Raw genomic sequence first — 19,269 nt, 5'->3', positions numbered from 1 at the left:
CCGGCTATGTGAATCAGAGTTGATGGTGATGTGCACCCAGTGGCACCATGACGAATGAAATTTGGCAACGTTCTTTTTCCTGAGGGCCTCCAAACTCCAATACATGCAAGATGATGCTGTGCGCAAAACCGGTACTTGTCTGAAACGTCGACATTGTTCCACTTCTATGTCCAGGGCTGTCGTTGAGCGCATCTCGGTCAGCGTGCTTGTCTCTGCTGCCACTTGAAGGGAAGCCAGACTATGATCACTATCCAGATAGTCCGTAATAGTCAAAACGTCATAGAATGAAGGCTTTCACGGCATGAGTTGTCATCACTTAACATTTCCGGGCTGAGATGCCGTGGTACATACATAAGACTCTCCCAAGACATAAAAGAGGGGTGATTAAAACATTATTAGACAGGGCGCACAAAATATGTGAACCAGCTAACTCAGATGATGAGATTGAACACCTTAGAACGACCTTCAAGAAGAATGGGTATTCCAACAGAGAGAGAGAGAGATCGTGCACTACGCCCTGGACTGACAACTAGGACGAACTAGGATCGACACCAACCCAAGGGGAAAGTGTTCTTACCTATCATCAGTAAGGTCAATGATCGTATTGGAAAAATTTTAAGGAAGTACGATGTGGAAACTGTTTTCAGACCCAATACGAAAATAAAAGAATGTTTAAAATCCGCAAAAGATAAACGTCATCCTCTAGCTACACCAGGCGTCTATAAAATTCCTTGCACTTGTAGAAAGGTCTATATAGGCACAACAAAAAGAAGCGTCAACACCGTCTGGGTGAACATAAAAGGAACTGCCGCCTCGGGCATGTTGATAAATCGGCTGTAGCGGAACATGTGTTTCAGGAAAGCGATCATAAAATAAAGTTTAGTGAGACGACCGTCATAGCACAGACGTTGCACTATTATACGCGAACGTACAGAGAAGCCATTGAGATTTCCAAACACTGCAATAATTTTAATAAAAAAGATGAAGGCATTAATATGGATAAGATATGGATGTCAACGTTGCAGCAACAGCGTGACAATCGATTAGTTTCAACTGAGAAAGTTGGCAATATCAGAGATCACAGCACAGCCGACGTCACTTGATTGACAGCGGTGCCCTCTGGATGGCTTATATATACTGTGCTCACTAGTCCTCTCGTTGCAGTTCGCGGATTGTCCTCGGAGGATGCCTTCCGCAGTCGAAGGCGAAACGTCAGGGGAGAGTCTTATGTATGGACCACGGCATCTCAGCCCGGAAATGTTAAGTGATGGTCCAAACGTCGCCCCATGCCCCGTGTGGATACCAGTCTTTCTGTAAACAAGCCCATTCCCTGACGCAATATGCTTGGCATGGCTGTACAGTCCTGTTCAGCCTATCGAACACTATGTCAGTCCTCTCTGGTGCTAGTCAATTCTGTACGGCGTTCAGTATGGCTCTCCTGAACGCGTCAACTCCATATTCACAGGACAGTCGGGGCGATTCCGACCAATGCAAGCAGCAATATCTCGTAACGATAAACTGCACTGTCGACAGGTCACTCGTGACACGAGGGATAAAGCGATTGTCTCATGAACAACACACATTGAAATTTGTGATCTCTCCTTTTACAGGATGTCCCAGAGAGAATGGTCAGTACTCAGGATTTGACAGGAACGATCATTCGTAGCAAAAAAAAGGCTAGTAAACATGAGCTCTAAAGTACATACTTTAATAGCCATGGGCACTTGTTCATCTTCGCTATTGTGAAACACCTCTGGTCCATAGTTTCACCTCCCAACCTCCCAGAATATGGAAAGCAAAGAGCTTGTAGGAGAAGAAATTTGTTTCACAGTATCGAAGATGAAGAAGAGCTAGTAGACTGTTTCGCTTCGAATTATTGTTCCCTTCATATCCCTGAATTTGACGTTACTCCTACCTACTATGCGTGATTCTGCTGAAATACATTTGCATATCTGAGCCCCAAGTACGCCACACGCCATTTCGACGTTTGTTGCATACCGTCTTCATGGTGTTGTAATCATAACAATTTATGTCCCTCACTACCCATGACATCGGCAAGTCTGTCGCAAAGGGAAGTTCTCCTTGTTTCTGTGGCTTTTTAATCAGCAGCTGTAACTTATAATTGGAATACCATCACTTTAATAATGCAATGATTACTTTTTTAATCGAAGTTGCACGAGATTCTTACTTCGATTAAAAAGTTGTGCGAGGTTCTGAGCTACATTCCCAGTCCAGAATGAACTTTTAATCTACCAGGAAGTTTTATAATGTTTAATTTTTCGCAGCTTAGTGTTCTTTTCAATTTTTCATTTTCGTACAAAAGGCGAAGTTTATGTTGAGATGAGCATGACACAGTCTACATATGGTTCTATAACCAGAATCAGTGCACACAGCCTCTTCGGAGAATCTGGGAACTTGCCTCGTAACGAGCTACAAACGTCAGGTAAATATTCTTCCCGTATGTCACTCGGAACGGGTGCTTATGGGGAATTTAATTGGCCGCTCAAAGAGATTGTCCAGGTAGCTTTCGATGTTATTTTAATTGAAATTTAGGCGTAATTAAGTAAACTGCAAACCGTAAGAAACATCAGCTCAATCAGATAAGGTATGAATTTCTTATTTTTTATACATAATATTCCTAAATTAGAATACGACTAAAAGAACGAGCGTTTTATTCTCTATCTTCTTCTGCAACTCCAGGTTAGGCCTAGCAGTGGCAGATGAAGAAGCAGAACTACAACGCTGTTTCTTTTAGTCGCGTTCTGATTTAGATAAACTATGTACAAAAAAACTTAAGTTTACGTCTAGTACGACTGCATTAGCTTTCCCTAACGTTTGCAGTTCATTTAATTACGCCTAAGTTTCAGTTACAACAAGGCCACTAGTTACCAAGACAGTCTCATAATCCTTGACAACCAATTAACTTCCCAATAGTTACGTTTTGAGTTTCACGTACGGGAAGAATCACGTGACTCGTTGAGCTCATTGTGAGTTACGTTTCCTCTTTCTCAGAAGAGGGCGTTTGAGGTGATTCTGAGCCTCTGATAGCGTCTGCATTTGTCATCTGAATAGCACTGAAGACCTGTAGGAGTCGTTGAAGATATGTGTCCATACCTCTGGCGTTATGTATGAATGGAGCATACGGAGGTAGTGAATATAATTCGGCACGTGTCTAATTTTGCACAACTCTGTCGTCAGTTATTTTGAGGCCCACTGCTTTACGTTGATTCATATAACACAGGAACAGCTGAAAACCAGACACTGTTCTGATGCTAGGTTGCCATAGATGGTGTGAGTCACGATTCCAAAAGTATTCTTCTCGAAATCGTGTCCAAAGCAATGAGTCGTCAGGAGCACTATTATCGTGAGTCCTAGAAACATGCAAATCCAAAGTTATTTGAAATAAGCAAATTTTGTCACACTTAAACGTCTGACAACGACGGTGAGTAGTCGGAGCGTAGAAAAGTGCAGATCTGGCCAGGGTGTCAGTACTCGTAAGGAAGATAGAAAGCCACTGATATGGACTATGACTCACGTTGCGGGCACACCTTAATGGGCTGTAGACGTACTGCAGTCACGACACCACGAAGGTACCGATGATGATGCCATCACTTCCTGGCTGGCCCTCTAGGTACGTGTCTACACCTGGAGAAGCCTCAAAGATTATGAATATTTCTTTTAATTAACTGTTAATTAAAATACGAACACTGAGAGAGGTTTTTCACTGATACCTACGACAGTATTTTTGTTGTTGTTGTTGCGCTCTTCAGTCCGAAAACTGGTTTTATGCAGCAAGACAATACGAGTTATCACCGCAGCCTACATCCATCTGAACTTTCTTACTCTATTCATCCCTTGGCCTCTCTCCACAACGTTTACCCCTTCACACTTTCTTCCGTTATTAAACTGACAATTCCTTGATGCCTCAGGACGTATCCTATTAACCAGTCCCTTCTTTTAGTCAGTCTGTGCCAACAAATAGTCGTGGAACACAGTACAAAGCTGCATCGCATCATACCAGATGTTCGAAATGGCATCCATCTGATGCACTGTCATGCAGAACACACGTAATCGTACCTTGGATTACACCAGGTTGGCGGTCCACTTGCCTGGAGCTTATACTAGGGTTCATCTCAATATCCTGTAGAACACAGTCCTCCAGTTCTGGTGTACGCACAGTCCACTGTATCCCTGGACGTTCGTCTGTCTGAAAGGACACATCACACAAACGCCCAAAAAGGTCTTGAAATGTTGTATGATGTGTATCGTGTCTGTGAGGGTACTTGGTTTGGTATAGCCGTGCTGCCTCGAGACAGTTTTCAATCTGCTTGGCCGTACACAAACACCATCTTGGTTTGTTCCCAACATGAATACCGGACCATTCTGCTGCTTGCAATAAGCTACGTCAACCACACAGCCTGCAACACACAAGGAACACACCGCACGTGGTCGGATGAACAGTCATTGGTCAGCAACATCTACTGTGGCAACGATACATTTCTGGACACATGTTCGTGATGATATTTGGTTTGTGGGTCGCTCAAATTTGCGGTCATCACTGCCCGTAGAGAGTCCCAATTTTTGCACAGGCCAGTTTGGTTACACAGTCCAATCTAGCTTCTGCCTGCTTAGCTGGGTGGTAATGTGCTTACCTCCCGTGCAGCGGGCCCTGGTTCGATTCGCGGCCCAGTTGGAGATTAGGGAACTTGGGATACTAACTACTGCTTCCCAATATATTTATTCCTTAATGACATTTGTTATTAAAAATATATCACTTTTTCAAACCAACAGCTCAATTCATGGAATCAATACTAAAAATAAGGATAATCTTCAAAAGGATGTATATTCACTTAGTGTTGCACAAAAATGTATGCATTATTCAGGAACACACGTTTTCAATAACTTGCCAGCAGCCATAAAAAGCTTAACAACCAACGAAATTCAGTTTAAGAGAATACTAAAGGATCTCCATTGATGAATTTCTCAGAACCGAGTGATATATATATATATATATATATATATATATATATATATATATATATATATCACAATTCCAGTGCAGTAATGTTTCATTGTAAATAATTATTATAGTAGTTCTATTACATATTTATTACCTTATAAATAAAAACTTCTTTATTTTAAATTCAGTTCATTAGTTTTATTAAATGAATCTTTCATATAGTGTTCATTAAAAAATGACGATCATTCTACTTGGGATCTGTGGAAGGTACATTAGCTTATTTGTTTCAGTTGTAAATACTTATTATGTATTATTGTTTTTCTGACATGTTTCACATCCTGGAGGGCCTCCTCACCACGGATCAATTGGAATGAAAGTGAATGTAATCTAATCTAATCCATGAATTTTCTGTTACTAGTTCACCTACTAGTGTTCTTTCTCAAACAATAGGTTAAATATCCGTTTAGCTTTAATATCGTTGTGAAATGGTTTTAACTAGGATCGGACGACGTCGCAAAGAGTGAAGTTTGTCATTTAGAATAGTCAATTACAGATAACCAATTTCGCGTTTTTATTTTCTAGTTTGTTTCACGCAACCGACAATGAAATTGCATAACGTCTTAATATCGCCTGTATGCCACAACTCCCAATGAAACCTTTTATGCTGATGCTTCAATTCAGGAAAATTTTCTGATGTGACTAATTAATATAATTCGAATTATCCTATTTGAAACATTAGTAAACGGTGTGAGATACACACATGTCAACGAGCGCACGTCTTAACCGACTGCGAAGTCAGGACTTGCAACTGCAACTTGACTACTGCCGACTTGCTGCTCTTACTGACCACATGCACAGCACGAACAAATAACAAACTTTAAAGATTCTTGTAGGCCAAGACATCCTAACAAACTCAACAAAAATGCCAATAAAGCAACCAATACATATTCAATAATTTTTTCTGGGTTTGTGACCTCATTGTCAATACATAAACCTACCGCCATTTCTGTTTCTGTTACAAGTGACCTTCTTCAGAAGGTGACAATGGCCGCGGAAACCTATGTTTATATTTAACCGATATATTGTGGGAGGTTATAGGTCCTCATGCATGACGTTCACTTACACTGAGTTAGGTAACGTATCCACGTCGATCATCCTCCCAAACTTCGATTTACCCAAAATAGATACCTCAAACGCAGGCGTAACAACAGCTGCAATATCCAGTTTACGATAGTGTGACACATGTAATACACATTATCTTCATATGAGCGGTTTATATAAAATAACGTGTAACTCTGTCTCATGCTGAATGCTGATTGGTTCGCTTTTCTTTTTCAGTTACGCCTGTGTACTCAGGACAGTGGAACGACATTCAGCATGAATTCCGCCTGTCACGAAGGGCACGTAAGTAAATGATGTTATGCATACCGTATGACTATGAAGGTATCTTAGTGAAATGATGAGACTAAGTGACTAACTGGTAAGACTGCAGTAAACCCCGAGGTATTTGTAAAATATAGCGTGTGTATGTCTGGTTGCGTAATGTTGCTCCCGCAATGGAATGCCCACGCTCCAATTAACTACCAGGCATGGAGTGTTGCAGAAATTGTTAGTACGTTGTGCTAGCCAGTATGAAATTATTAATAATCCGATTGTGTTCCGATATAAATACAAAATCGAACAGAATTTACAGAATATTAAATGTAACGTAACAAATTCATGCGCCTTATATTGTGATGGCATCGAATCATTTAAAACTTTCAATACATATCATCAGGGGAGAGAATTTTAAGATTTCATAATGAGATTTTCACTCTGCAGCGGAGTGTGCGCTGATATGAAACTTCCTGGCAGATTAAAACTGTGTGCCCGATCGAGACTCGAATTCGGGACCTTTGCCTTTCGCGGACAAGTGCTCTACCATCTGAGCTACCGAAGCACGACTCACGCCCGGTCCTCACAGCTCGGTCGGTCACGCAGTTTTAATCTGCCAGGTAGTTTCATATCAGCGCACACTCCGCTGCAGAGTGAAAATCTCATTCTGGAAACATCCTCCAGGCTGTGGCTAATCCATGTCTCCGCAGTATCCTTTCTTTCAGGAGTGCTAGTTCTGCAAGGTTCGCAGGAGAGCTTCTGTAAAGTTTGGAAGGTAGGAGACGAGATACTGGCAGAAGTAAAGCTGTGAGGACCGGGCGTGACAAAGTGAGAGATACGCGGACTTGTGGCAAGATCACAGCGTTCTCTCATGCAGGGTGTCGCCAGCGCGAGATTGCCACCTGGCCCCTTCCACTGACACGAGAGTGTCAGTAAATACTGTAGCCCAACATTTGCGCATCAATTCCTATCTGTTCTCTTAAGCCTTTGATCTCCCATTCATAGTAGAGTGACTGACTTTGGTTGTGTTCGTTTTTCATTTCGCATTCCTCTCTGGACTGCTTATTGCATCCTTGCGACTTTAGGTACTCTCTGGAATTTCCTTTTGCTCAGACAATCACTTCGTGAACCCCGCCATCTTTGGCCAAAGGAAACGGATGATTCTTTCACCAGTCTCTACGTCAGTGCCATTGCGAGTCATCATCAACTGTATTCTAACTAGGCAGAGAAGGACAGAAAATTGAGATTGGGACCATCTGTTAGCGGTCAAGCTGAGACACCTGGAATTATTTTCCATGTGAGTAATTATGCATGGGGACATGAAATGCTTGTGTTTAAACACCAACTGCAGTAGGTTTAAGCTTGCCTCATCTATGCAGCTCCAACACCACTAAAAGGATACAACTCAGAAACATTACTGTTTAAAATTAGTACTAGTGAAGAGGTGAGAAGAGGCAGGCCAGGTTACTGGGACATCTGCTACGGCATCTTTCACCAATAAATGAAAGGTGCTGTGGTAGGGAAAAATAGTAGGGGCAGATTCAGACTAGATTATATAAAAATGTATTAAAGATAAATTAAAAGTTTTGCAGAAAGGAAAATATCATCACAATTAGAAAAAAAATTGAGGGCAGTATACCAAAAGGCGAAAGACTACAGGCTTACAAAACCTTCAGAGAAGGATCTCCTTTAGACATTAGCCAGTTGGATTCTCATCTCACCACCTAGTGATCGTGAGGAAGCACACAGAGGCGGTGATGCTACAACTCTCCCCTTGGTTCGTTGGTTGATTTGGGGGAGGTGATCAGACAGCGAGGTCATCGTCCGATCGGATTTAGAGAAGGATGGGAAAGGAAGTCGGCCAAGCCCTTTCAAAGGAACCATCCCGGCGTTTGCCTGAAGCGGTTTAAGGAAATCAGGATGGCCAGGCGCGGGTTTCAAGCGTCGTCTTCCCGAATGCGAGTCCAGTGTTCTACCCACTGCCCCACCTCGCTCGGTTTTCTCTTGATTAAATGACATAGACACAAAGCGTCTAACCCAGCCTTCGTAAGCCAGGCCGTCAAACAACGAGGTCCAGCTGGCGAAAACTAATTACTATCAAGACCACTTCCCCCTCACACAAGAAATGAGTTCTGGTCACTTACCTCCCACATCCAAAACTGCACATCTTGATGTATTAAGGTTCGAGCATGAAAAAGTCCAGCCACTGTGATCTTCTAGTACTCGGAAGGTGGTAGAGTGTCTATCTCCCCCCTGCCACTAGTTTTCCATGTGGATGCATAATCGGCATATCATACTACAACACCTCTGCTCCAAAACACGTTGTAGGATGGCTGGTTTTGTAAGTCTGACTGTCGACGTGAGGGCTGTAATTGGAGGCGTACAGCATCAGGCATGTAATTCACAGTTCTATACGCTCATTTTGCGTCTTCCAAAGTTGAAATTCTTCTCTCAGAAGACCACGCACGGCCCTGCCTCTACTTATGAAGTGGTGGCTGAAACTGATCTGAAAAAAAAGCCGGTATACTTTCCAGTAAGCAGCACATAAATTCTTTCCAAGTGAAACCATTAATTTATTGAGCGTACAATTCTTGCCACAACGCTGTTCAAAATACACTCACGAGACATTACACAACATCGTACTCGACTGATTGCTTCGTAAGTCTTGTACGCAACTCGCGAATTATAATGTCTATCACAGTACCTCTTGTGGGTCAATTCTAGTGTCCGATACCACCCGTCGTCTTTGACCAATGACGTAATGAGTGATGTTATTTTGTTTATGCCACAGATTGCTGTCTAAACATTCATGGTGGTGTCTGTTTGTACTATATCGTGTCTCCCTACCACTTTCGCGCAACGACGCTCTGAGCTTGTTTTTTAGGGAATTAACTAGTTTGAACCTGGGACCTGTTGCTGGTAAGAAGACGCCAGACCACACATGATATGTAGAATTCAGAAGAGTTCAGTGAGACTAGCGATGATATAACCAAATACTAAATGATCTCAGCGTCAGCTCCACTGCAGTCCCTGTAAAAGAATTTTAATACTAACTAAATTAAGTGGAAAGGGTTCAAGGCTTGCCTATTTTTAGTTAGCTGGTAAAATAACGTCGAAAAAGCAGTTAAATTTACCATTGGAAATTTTATTCTACTCACAAAACATCGTTTACAAATTGCACTATTGATAAAAGGAAATGTTTTAATACAGGATGGTAAAAACCAACTGCGTTCAACAAAAACGTGAACGAATATTCCCTGAATGGGTTTCCAAGTTCTACAACCGATCGAAGGATGACCTATGCCATACCACATCTATATTCTAGGTTTAATTTAAGTTTCACAAAAGAGAAAACTATCAAAATGGTCTACAGTGACCCTCAATTATCTTTAATTACTTATCTAACTTGTCGTAAATTACAGTGGCTGATGTGGCTTCTCAATAAATATATAAAAGAAAAATCATCGTGTTTCGGATCTGTTCTTCAAGTGGCAAATGTGAACACCATGAGTTTTAATTAACGATCGACACTAGTATTACGCAAAAAAGGGGTGTAACAGATGAGTCTTCTGCAGTTCTGAGTGAAGCCTTATGCGCTCAAAAATGCGGCATCGCGTGCGTTCATTACCTTGTCGGTGTTTAGACAGCGTCAGGGCGGCAGCGGCCGGCGCAGCAGCCATCCAGCTCGCCGTCTCGGAACTAACTCGTAACTTCTCCTTACTACAATTTACCGAAGTTAGTTTAAAAAACTATCTGGCTGTGTTTTCATCTGACCAGTCAGGATCTCAATGTTAACCTTAAGCTCCGCCTACAAAAATTCTGTCTATCCAATGAGAAACGTTATACTTTTCGTGGTGGGGCAATGTTTTTAAAGTTTGCAACGTAACAGAGACGCTAAAAAGTCTCACGCTAAAACCTGCAGCTGGTGTGGTCCTTTTAGTGTTATCGTGAGATCGATACTGTTCTTCTGGAGGGCTCTATCTTTTAACATGGGCTGGGGGGTGGTCCTTGACGTGCCTGAGACACGAAAAAGTCTCACGCTAAAAAACTTGCGGGTGGTAGTGGCCCTTTTTGTGTTATCGTAAGATCTATACTGTTTTTCTGGAGGGCTCTAGCTTTTAACATGGGCTGGGGGGTGGTCCTTGACGTACCTGAGACGCAAAAAAGTGTCACGCTAAAACGTGCGGGTGGTAGTCGTACAGGTGGGCTGGCCCGTCCGTCCCTTATCGTAGGGGCCTTCTAGCTTAACACGGTTCTGCTCTCGGCTTCTGTCCTCGTTTCTCCCCTCGGAACTGCGTCTGCCTCACGGTGGGAAGGTACGACATGCATTTAGGCATTCTTGTGTTAGTCTGTGGTATTCCATTTGCTCACTCGTTACTCGTATTACTTTGGTTAATTTAATGTCACGATTTATTCGGAGCTATGTGACATACTAGTGGATTTGCTTATCATGTCAGGGTTTTCATGGAAGGTGTTGGATTTGCCTGACACCTTACAGCTGTCTATGAACGTTAAATGATTTCTCTGGATTTCCTTGTTACGCTCGTATATTAAAAATTCGATGTAGATTGTTTTGTTATCATATCGTAATTTGTTTTCGGCATCTTTTGTTAATGAAAGTAGTCGTGATTTACAAGTAGTCGTGATTTATAAGGTCTTCATTTCTCACGCTGCTCATTATGGATGAGTCAGTTGTTTTTACTGCGAAAATTCTGCTTCAGAAAAAGAGTGACCGTAAATCAACTATAAAATTTTTGCAGTCATTGGGCGTCATTGCTGGGAAAGAGAAGGATTTCGGTGTTGCAAGGCCATTTAGATGAATACTGTCGCAGGAAGAGTATTCCTAAAGGTTATTGTTTATTTCTTGCATTTATGAAAGTAGTCAGCAAAATGTACAGGCATCGTTTTGTTAGTTAGGTGTTGGTGGGTCTGATACCTTTTTCTTGTTTTACGTTGCGTTTTTTTATGTTACTGTATTGTGCGAGTGCTACTTTTTTTGTTTCTATGGAGGAAGGTTTTTCTGTCATTTTAATATTTTCTGGTTACAATGGTGGGCCGAGGGGTATTGCTGTGTCTTTGTCGGAGAGTTTATGTGATTGACTCGTGGTTTCATTTTTTTTTTATTATTTTAAAATTTTGCGTGTGGTTGAGGGCGGGAAGAACTGTTATGAATGGTACCTCATTCGTGCTTGGAGTTTGTGTTTCTTATTATTTTTTTATTAGTTATTCTGGATTTTGCTTCTTTCGCTACAGTTTGAACTTCTAACATTACCATTTCTTGTTGTGTTCTCATTTTGTTCTTGTCAGCCTCGATCTTTGACTCCTTTGGAACTTCATATGCGGTAAGTTCATTTCTATGTAGCCACTATTATGTTTTCCTTTATGATGTTTTTGCTACACTTGTCTTATTTTTACTGTCACTCCTGGTGTATCGATTCTACTGAGAGTTATTTGGAGCTACTACAGCTGGTGCGACTTTCGTGTAGTATAGTTATTGGTTGCAAGGTTTGGTCTTTTTTGCATTTTATTTCTTTGCGTGTGCAGTAATGTGTGTAAAGACTTTCATTTTTTGAAAGTCTAGTCGTATTCTGTAGTTCACTAACAAGACCATTTTTTACGCATGTTTCTGATATGTTATAAGATTTTTGCGCAACAAACAGAATATTGGAATCGGTAACTAGAAATGACCTCCTACATAGGTTGCTTCTAGTTACCGATTCCAACTATTCGACGATTCATTATTTATATCGTTTTTGCAGTACGTGAGGAAAATATAATCGAACAGGCTCTGCTAACGTTATACTATGCCTTCCATATCACTGGCAACAGGTTCTACACAACGCTGTTCTGTTATATTAATTACAGCCGGCCGGTGTGGCCGAGCGGTTCTAGGCGCTGGAACCGCGTGACCGCGTGACCGCTACGGTTGCATATTCGAATCCTGCCTCGGGAATGGATGTGTGTGAGGTCCTTAGGTTAGTTAGGTTTAAGTAGTTCTAAGTTCTAGGGGACTGATGACCTTAGAAGTTAAGTCCCATAGTGCTCAGAGCCATATTATATTACATAATATATGCACTCGTAATTACTCTCGTGTTCTTACTTATTTCAGTCATCTTCAACTGGTTTAAATAAACATCGCGCCTAAATAATAGCCGCATTTAATGTACTATTTTATGGCATACTACATTCATTTGTTTGCGAGTATAATCCGTTCCACTTATAGATTGTCCATTACAGCATCTTTGCCTTACGTATGAAGTCATTGGTCAAAGCCGACGGGTGGTATCGGAAACTAGAATTTATCCCCTCTTGTCTCAATTACTTCTTAATAATCCTTGAGCATATTCTGAGTGAAAAAACTACAACTCCTGCTATCAACTATGACAAAATGCGACCTTGCACCACTCGCGACGGCTTGCGCCTGCGACCACCAACCAACTCTCTCGTAAGCAGCAGTGCAGTATCTGACTCAACATTTTGACCAATGAAAGGTAACGCTACCATATACGCCCATGTTGCGGTCAACCAATGATAAGTGAAGACCCCGTCTCCAAGTGCATTGTCACGCCTTAGCTCATCAGCAAGAGGTAATGACGTCGCAACATGCTCTCCAAGAGAATGGATTGAGACGTAAGAGCAATGCACAATATTCTGACTCACCATGTGCCTGTTTGCAATAAACGCTACAACAAAAAGGACCTGTAACGCCCGGGGCCCAGACACTGCGCTGCGCGGTGGTGGTAGGTTGCTGAGTTCAGCCTGTAGATTACACTTGGACGTCGGTGAGCAGTGTTTCGATGGTGACGGCCTGCCAGACGCCCGATTGTTGCTCCAAGACAGCAGGGCAGCAGTGGCGTGCGTTATGCCAGGCATGTGGCGACATCAGTACGCAGTAGGCAGCCTCGATATCAGCAGTGGCTGAAACAGCAGCGTCAGCCGTCGGCGCCCAGTGACATCAGAAGGCCACTGGCCACACTGGGCAGGCAGCGTCGTTCCCGCTGGCCGCGGCCAATAGCAGTTCCGGAAAGCGGATAACCAGGGCATGCCTTACCGTAATATAGACCGCGAGTAGAAAAGGCACCACCAGCTCTGCAAAAGTTGCATGCAGTTGTGCGGATTCACGCTGCGGCCAGCCGACAGGAGAACAGCTGGCAGCACAGAAGTCAGCCCACAGAAATAGAAGGCAGGTGGTAGCAGCTATGCGCCGCTCGATGTAAGATGATGGTCTGCTCCCTGGACTCACTGATTGGGCCACCAAAAGATCTGCTGGTTGATAGTGCCCACAGCCCCCCTCGTCTTGCCTCAGGTGCAGCATTGCGGCTCATAGTGGCTACGAACCCCAGGCAGGCCTTGCTGTTTCATCAAAGATTGAAGACAGTTGGACGAGATGAGCAGAGGATACACCAACCTGGGTCCAAGCTCCAGACTGGACGGCTGCAAACAAAGTTGAGTCCTCCACTGGAACAAGAGTAACATTTATGCATGACTGCCCTGTGTTCCCTGCTACTGTGAGGCTGCACTGATATCACTTGGCCTGATTGTCTTGTCTGGTCAGCTTCTTTGGTCACCTTGGCCCAGACTGAAAGGTGTCTCAGCCCTGCCTTCAGGAGCAGTGGCGGGCGTATTTTGTAGAGTTGGTGTACTGAATAGTTACTCTTGCGTCCAACTTGATACTCGCTTGCTCCACTCTGCGTAGTCATCATAGTGACGGTCCCCTCTCCCTATATCTGTCTAATGCACAGGAGCCTTGGACATCCAGTGTGTGGCATTAAACTCTGTCTTGCAGTTGTATTACATGCAGCTTCTGTGCTCCTTCTTTGTGAACATTCCACCTGCTTGTTATCATCTTGATCTTCTTTGCCCAACTCTGGAACTATCAGGAGAAGGATTCAAAATTTAATTCAACTGTGCCAAGGATATTATTCCATGACGCTTCGCAGGTCACCCGCCGACCGAATGGGTGTTATCATCTCCCTCCATTAGCGAGAACTGAAACAGATGAAAAAGGCATAGCAATTGCCTTTTAAAACTTCATAAACTCTCCAGAGCCTCAGAATCAGGATCCAATTGTCAAACACACAACATTACCCCTCAGGATACAAGTACCTACAGGGAGACCACAATCCATCATCTGTTAGCGACCTGACTGGGTGAGGTAAGGTATCCTCTATGTCACCAGGTTCGTTTGCGTCGGAAAGTAAATCGGTTTTGTGACATATTACAAGTTCCTAATCAGGGTCGAATTATTTACTGCGCCTGAGTGCTTCAGAAGTCAGGTTTTTGAATATCTACGTATTATTAGACACAATTCCTACGTTTTCGTCAGGGTCTACAGTAGTGTTTTTTTTAATCTTTATTCAAAATTGGCTGCAAAGATACATATCAACCCACTACCTTACTACATTAATGGGTCCTAATATTACAGTCATATTACAATTACTGCAGCTTAATTGCTAACACTACAGGTATGTTAATTCTACTCGTACTATTATTTCACCACTACAGGCATTTCTATTCAACTATTACGTGTATCTTGGTTGCTAGTTGCTTGTGAGTGGTTCTCTAAGTTGTTATTTTACAATGTACGTGCAACTACCTATACCTAACTAATCTACACTGCCTGCAGCGTTGCAGGTGTGCCAGTGTTTAACAAACCTACGTTGTTGTTGGCCATGCCGACCGAGCTGACCCCAGTGGGCATGCCCCTGGCACTGGGCTGGCCGAAGACGTTAATCGCTGCAGTGCTATTCTAAGGGGTTTTCCTGTCTTATCACCCTATTTCTTATCTATTCTGTCATTGTCAGTGCGTGTCACGATCTGTGAAAAGTGTGCACCCCCCCCCCCCCCCCCAACCCGAGACATGACGGATCCCAGCCGTGAAGCAGCTGGCCAAGTCCACGCCCCGGCGGAACAGGATAGGTGCACGGAGTCTAATTCGGGTAATTACATATTATAGATTGTTCCTTAAAAATTCCGTAATAACTTTTATGGATATTGCATCTGAGAGTTTGTTCAGGACGTGAAAGGTGTTGTGCCTGTGCAGGTGGTGTGTGTCATGGTTAGGAAGTTGTTGTCTAAGTTCATCTCCAACATCGTCGAATAGGGGGCACTCATACACAACATGGTCTGGATTGCCTTGCACGGCAACAAAGTCACACGTTGGTATAGCCCGCCTCTCGAACCGACATAAGTATGTTGGATATGGTCCATGTCCAGTACGAAAGTGCAGCAGTCCTCTGGTTAGTTTAAGATATGTAAGCTGTAATTGCTCCTCAATGTGTGGCAGCAACTCATATCTTCTTCGCCCCATATCATCATTATCCCACTGCTCTTGCCACAACTCTTTCCCCCTTCTTTTTATTCCAGGATTATCCCCGTTATTTCCACTATCTTTTCCCTCCTTTCCTTCTTCACCCAGTACCAGGCAGCCTGTTCCCTGATTTTTATATGAAAGGGACAGAGCCCCAATAATAAGAGCAATGCCCCCAGGAGTTATTCCGTATGCCCCTACCGAGCGCAGGAGCATGTTTCGCTGCATCCTTCTTACGCCCATAGCACGCATAGCCCTCATGAGCCTGTGTGCCCAGACCCCTGACCAGTATCCCACGATTGAGTTTAGGATGCTATTATGGTATAATTTAATTGGGACAGGTGGGAGATGGAAGCGTTTGTGGCCAATTCCAATTAGGTTTTTTAGCGTTTCTAATGACCTTTGTGTTACGGTGTCAATATATGATTTATAGTTCCACCTCTCGTCGACGACTAAACCTAGATATCGGGCCTCACAGCACCGAAGAGCTGGTGAGCCTTTAATTCTAACAGTTGGATTCCTAATAAGTTGTCCAAGTATGTGGACTTGCTTGGCGGAATTGTCATATCGGCTTTGTGGCACCATGCCGTCATAATAGATATAGCTCTTTCAAATTTAGGTTCTAGGTCCTCGCGGCTACAGCCGCTAACCAGCAGGAGGAGGTCGTCTGCATAGGCTGTAATTGCTCCTCAATGGAGCGTATTATTTACGTAGACCTGCTGGTTTTCTCTCCTGATCCTTTGTTGTTCATCTGAGACGTCTTCCTCTCTAGCACATCGTTACTGCTCTTTAACTCATCCAGAAGGGGTTCCATGTTGACACCCCAAAAGAGAGGCCCCAGGACAGAGCCCTGAGGACACTCCTTTGTTATCTTCTTCCTAATTCTTCCACTAGGGGCCGATAGCCAGACCTTCCTGTCTTCGCAATAGCTCCTAAGACAGCCATATAGCGGCCCTGGACAATTCTTTTCCGAAAGCAGGAGAAGAGCTCAGGCCACCACAGGTTGTCGAAGGCGCCATTGATGTCCACCATGATGGCAACAATGTAACTGTGCGGGACAGGGTCACAGACATCTGCAGCCAGGGCGATTGCGTCAGATGCTGCTCGCCCTGACTGGAAGCCAATTTGTTTGTCACTCATCCCACACAACACGTGGAGTGCTCTGTCTGCTAGCAACTTCTCAAAAACTTTGCCCAGCAGGTCAGTAAGCAGATGGGTCTGTAAGATTTCACATCTTTAGGGTCTTTATCTGGACCTTTTCGGACTATTGCCACATTTGCTTTTTTCCAAACAGATGGAAATTTTCTCAGCCGTAGACACTCATTGTATAATTTAGCGTGAGGTACCACCAGCTGGCGGGCATGGAATTGCACCACCTCTTTTGTAATGCCATCTGATCCAGGAGCCTCGCCCTTCTTAAGGGCCTTTATTGGGGCACCTACTTCCTCTTTGGAGAAAGGATAAATCATGGTATTGTTTACGTAGACCTGCTGGTTTTCTCTCCTGATCCTTTGTTGTTCATCTGAGACGTCTTCCTCTCTATCACCACGCAACAGGAACTGGAGGAGGACCTCAGCAGTTTCCAGCCAAGTCCCAGCCATCTGGTCCCCATCCCTAACGGAAGATAACACTATAGGCGACCTATTTTTTTCCTGTACTAGCTTGCACGGGACACCCCATAGGTCTGTAGCCAATTGGCTTTGAATGTACTTGTCCCAACTCCTTAGCCTGACTGCACTGAGCTCCTGTTGGAACTGTTCTTTGGCTTCTCTGTACGCTTGCAGCCATCGTTGCTTTTCTTCCCAGATGACTCTCCGATGGTTATACCTCCCCGCCCTCCTTACAGACTGGCGCATCTGTCCCAGTTCGGCTGAGCATGATGAAGAGGAGGCCGCAACGACTCTCCTCCTGCCTTTACCGCCTTGGTAACTGCTTTCACCAGCTCTTCGGCGTATTCCTCTACATTCTCATCACCCTACGGCAATATCGGTACGTCGCACTCCCTCGCTAAGTGGTCTAAGTCTCACCCCATGTCCCAGTGGCACTCCCGGTCCGTTATGGAAAAGGTTATTAAATTATGGTCGCCTGTTGTGACCTGATCCCATACACCCCAGTCCATTATCTTGTTACATGATTTTGCATTACTAGAGTAACGTCGATGTTTGTGCCCTCCTCCACTCGCTGGAGTACGTGGGGGGAGGGGGGTTCCCTTGCTTGTTGGCGACAACTAATTTCAGTGCCTTAATGGTTTCTTCTGCTTTTTCACCTCCGTCGTCTTGAGTGGCACTGAACCATAGGGTGGACTTGGCATTTATATCTGCTGTCACTATAAATCTGCGCCCCTGCAACGCTGTGGTTATGAGTTAGTTTATCCAGGAATTCATCAATTCCTCTGCCATATTGAAAGTACATATTGGCGATATAAAGTACTCCTAAGGGCGACTGTAATTCCATGACGTTGCAGTGGTCATCAGAGAACTATGCAAGAACTGTCGTTCTCGACGCCCTGTTTGCCACTATGACTGCGGCCCTTGGTTCCACGCCGAGGTGAATTACTTGCCAATGGACAGCCATGAAAGGGATTCACCCAGATTGGCAGTACGGCTCCTGCAGAGAGAGGACATCTAAACTCATCTCCTCCACCACTCTGCGGAGTTCCTGCAGGACTAATTTGCTGTTCCGTGTGTTTATCTGTCCAACGCTTAAATGGTTCATGTGGAAAATATGTACGAATATGAGAATCTGACCAGTTCTTACTCCAGCCGTGTGCTATTCTTCCATTAGTGATAAATGATTGATTATATAGCTCATCAAGATCAAATTTATCATTTCGTCTCTCAAACACCTTTCTAACTAAGTCCTGCAGGGCCCCAAAGTCAGTGGGAAGATTCATTGTCTTAAGCTCCATCCTGTCTACAGCCTCCATTACCAGAAAGGTGATTTCTCTTCCATACTCATGGCCGGCGCACACCACATGCCTTAAGGCTCAGTGAGGACAGCCAGCTCCTATAGGCGAGCTTATTGCAGAGCATGCTCCAGGTTGGGGTATATCCTAGCAGGGTCCATTCCCAACCCCCTCTGAGGTGGTAGGCCTGTTGACGAACTTGAGCTGCCCACATCATTCACCTGCACTGGCTCTTTGGTTCTTGTTTCGTTATACTTTTTCACCGGTAGACTCTCTACCACAGGATGCCCATGTGGTCATGCATGATCTTCAGGCGACCTTAGTCTCCGGCTTGGAGGAGAGGGAGCCTCCTTCTGACCGCAAAGGCCTGTTTGCACACATGCTACTTTTGTTGCTACTGTTAGAGATTGCGACTTTGTGAACTTTTGAATGAATTCTCTGACTCTACTTGCCCTCATTGCATCCCTCAATCTCTTTCTCGGGGACTTTCTCTTAGCCTTCCTGTGTCCAGGTATAACCTCAGCCATAATCGGTTCGGGCAATAAGCCTTTGCTCTATCATTCGGTATGTTGGGCAGTTTCTTCCGGTGGTGTTACAGGTCTTCTTTCCTTTCCCTGTGCAGGGGATTCATATCCCAGCTTTGCCACAGTTCTTCTTAACGTGATCCTCAGCCCTACACCTGGAGCAAGCCGGCTTTCGTTCACAGTGCTTCAGTGCATG

General features: G+C 43.9%; 1 protein-coding gene across 1 annotated transcript in view; it reads left to right on the top strand.

Annotated features, from left to right (window-relative positions):
- LOC126278869 (radial spoke head 1 homolog) overlaps positions 1-19,269 on the top strand; it is a 140,314-nt gene that overhangs the window by 115,164 nt on the left and 5,881 nt on the right. The window contains exon 7 of the mRNA XM_049979143.1: positions 6,299-6,364. Within this exon, the coding sequence (XP_049835100.1) occupies positions 6,299-6,364 (66 nt within the window). The remainder of the gene's footprint in view (positions 1-6,298; positions 6,365-19,269) is intronic.

Source organism: Schistocerca gregaria, chromosome 6 (genome assembly GCF_023897955.1).
Source record: "Schistocerca gregaria isolate iqSchGreg1 chromosome 6, iqSchGreg1.2, whole genome shotgun sequence".
NCBI classification, from domain to species: domain Eukaryota; kingdom Metazoa; phylum Arthropoda; class Insecta; order Orthoptera; family Acrididae; genus Schistocerca; species Schistocerca gregaria.
This window is presented reverse-complemented; position numbering and strand designations above follow the sequence as displayed.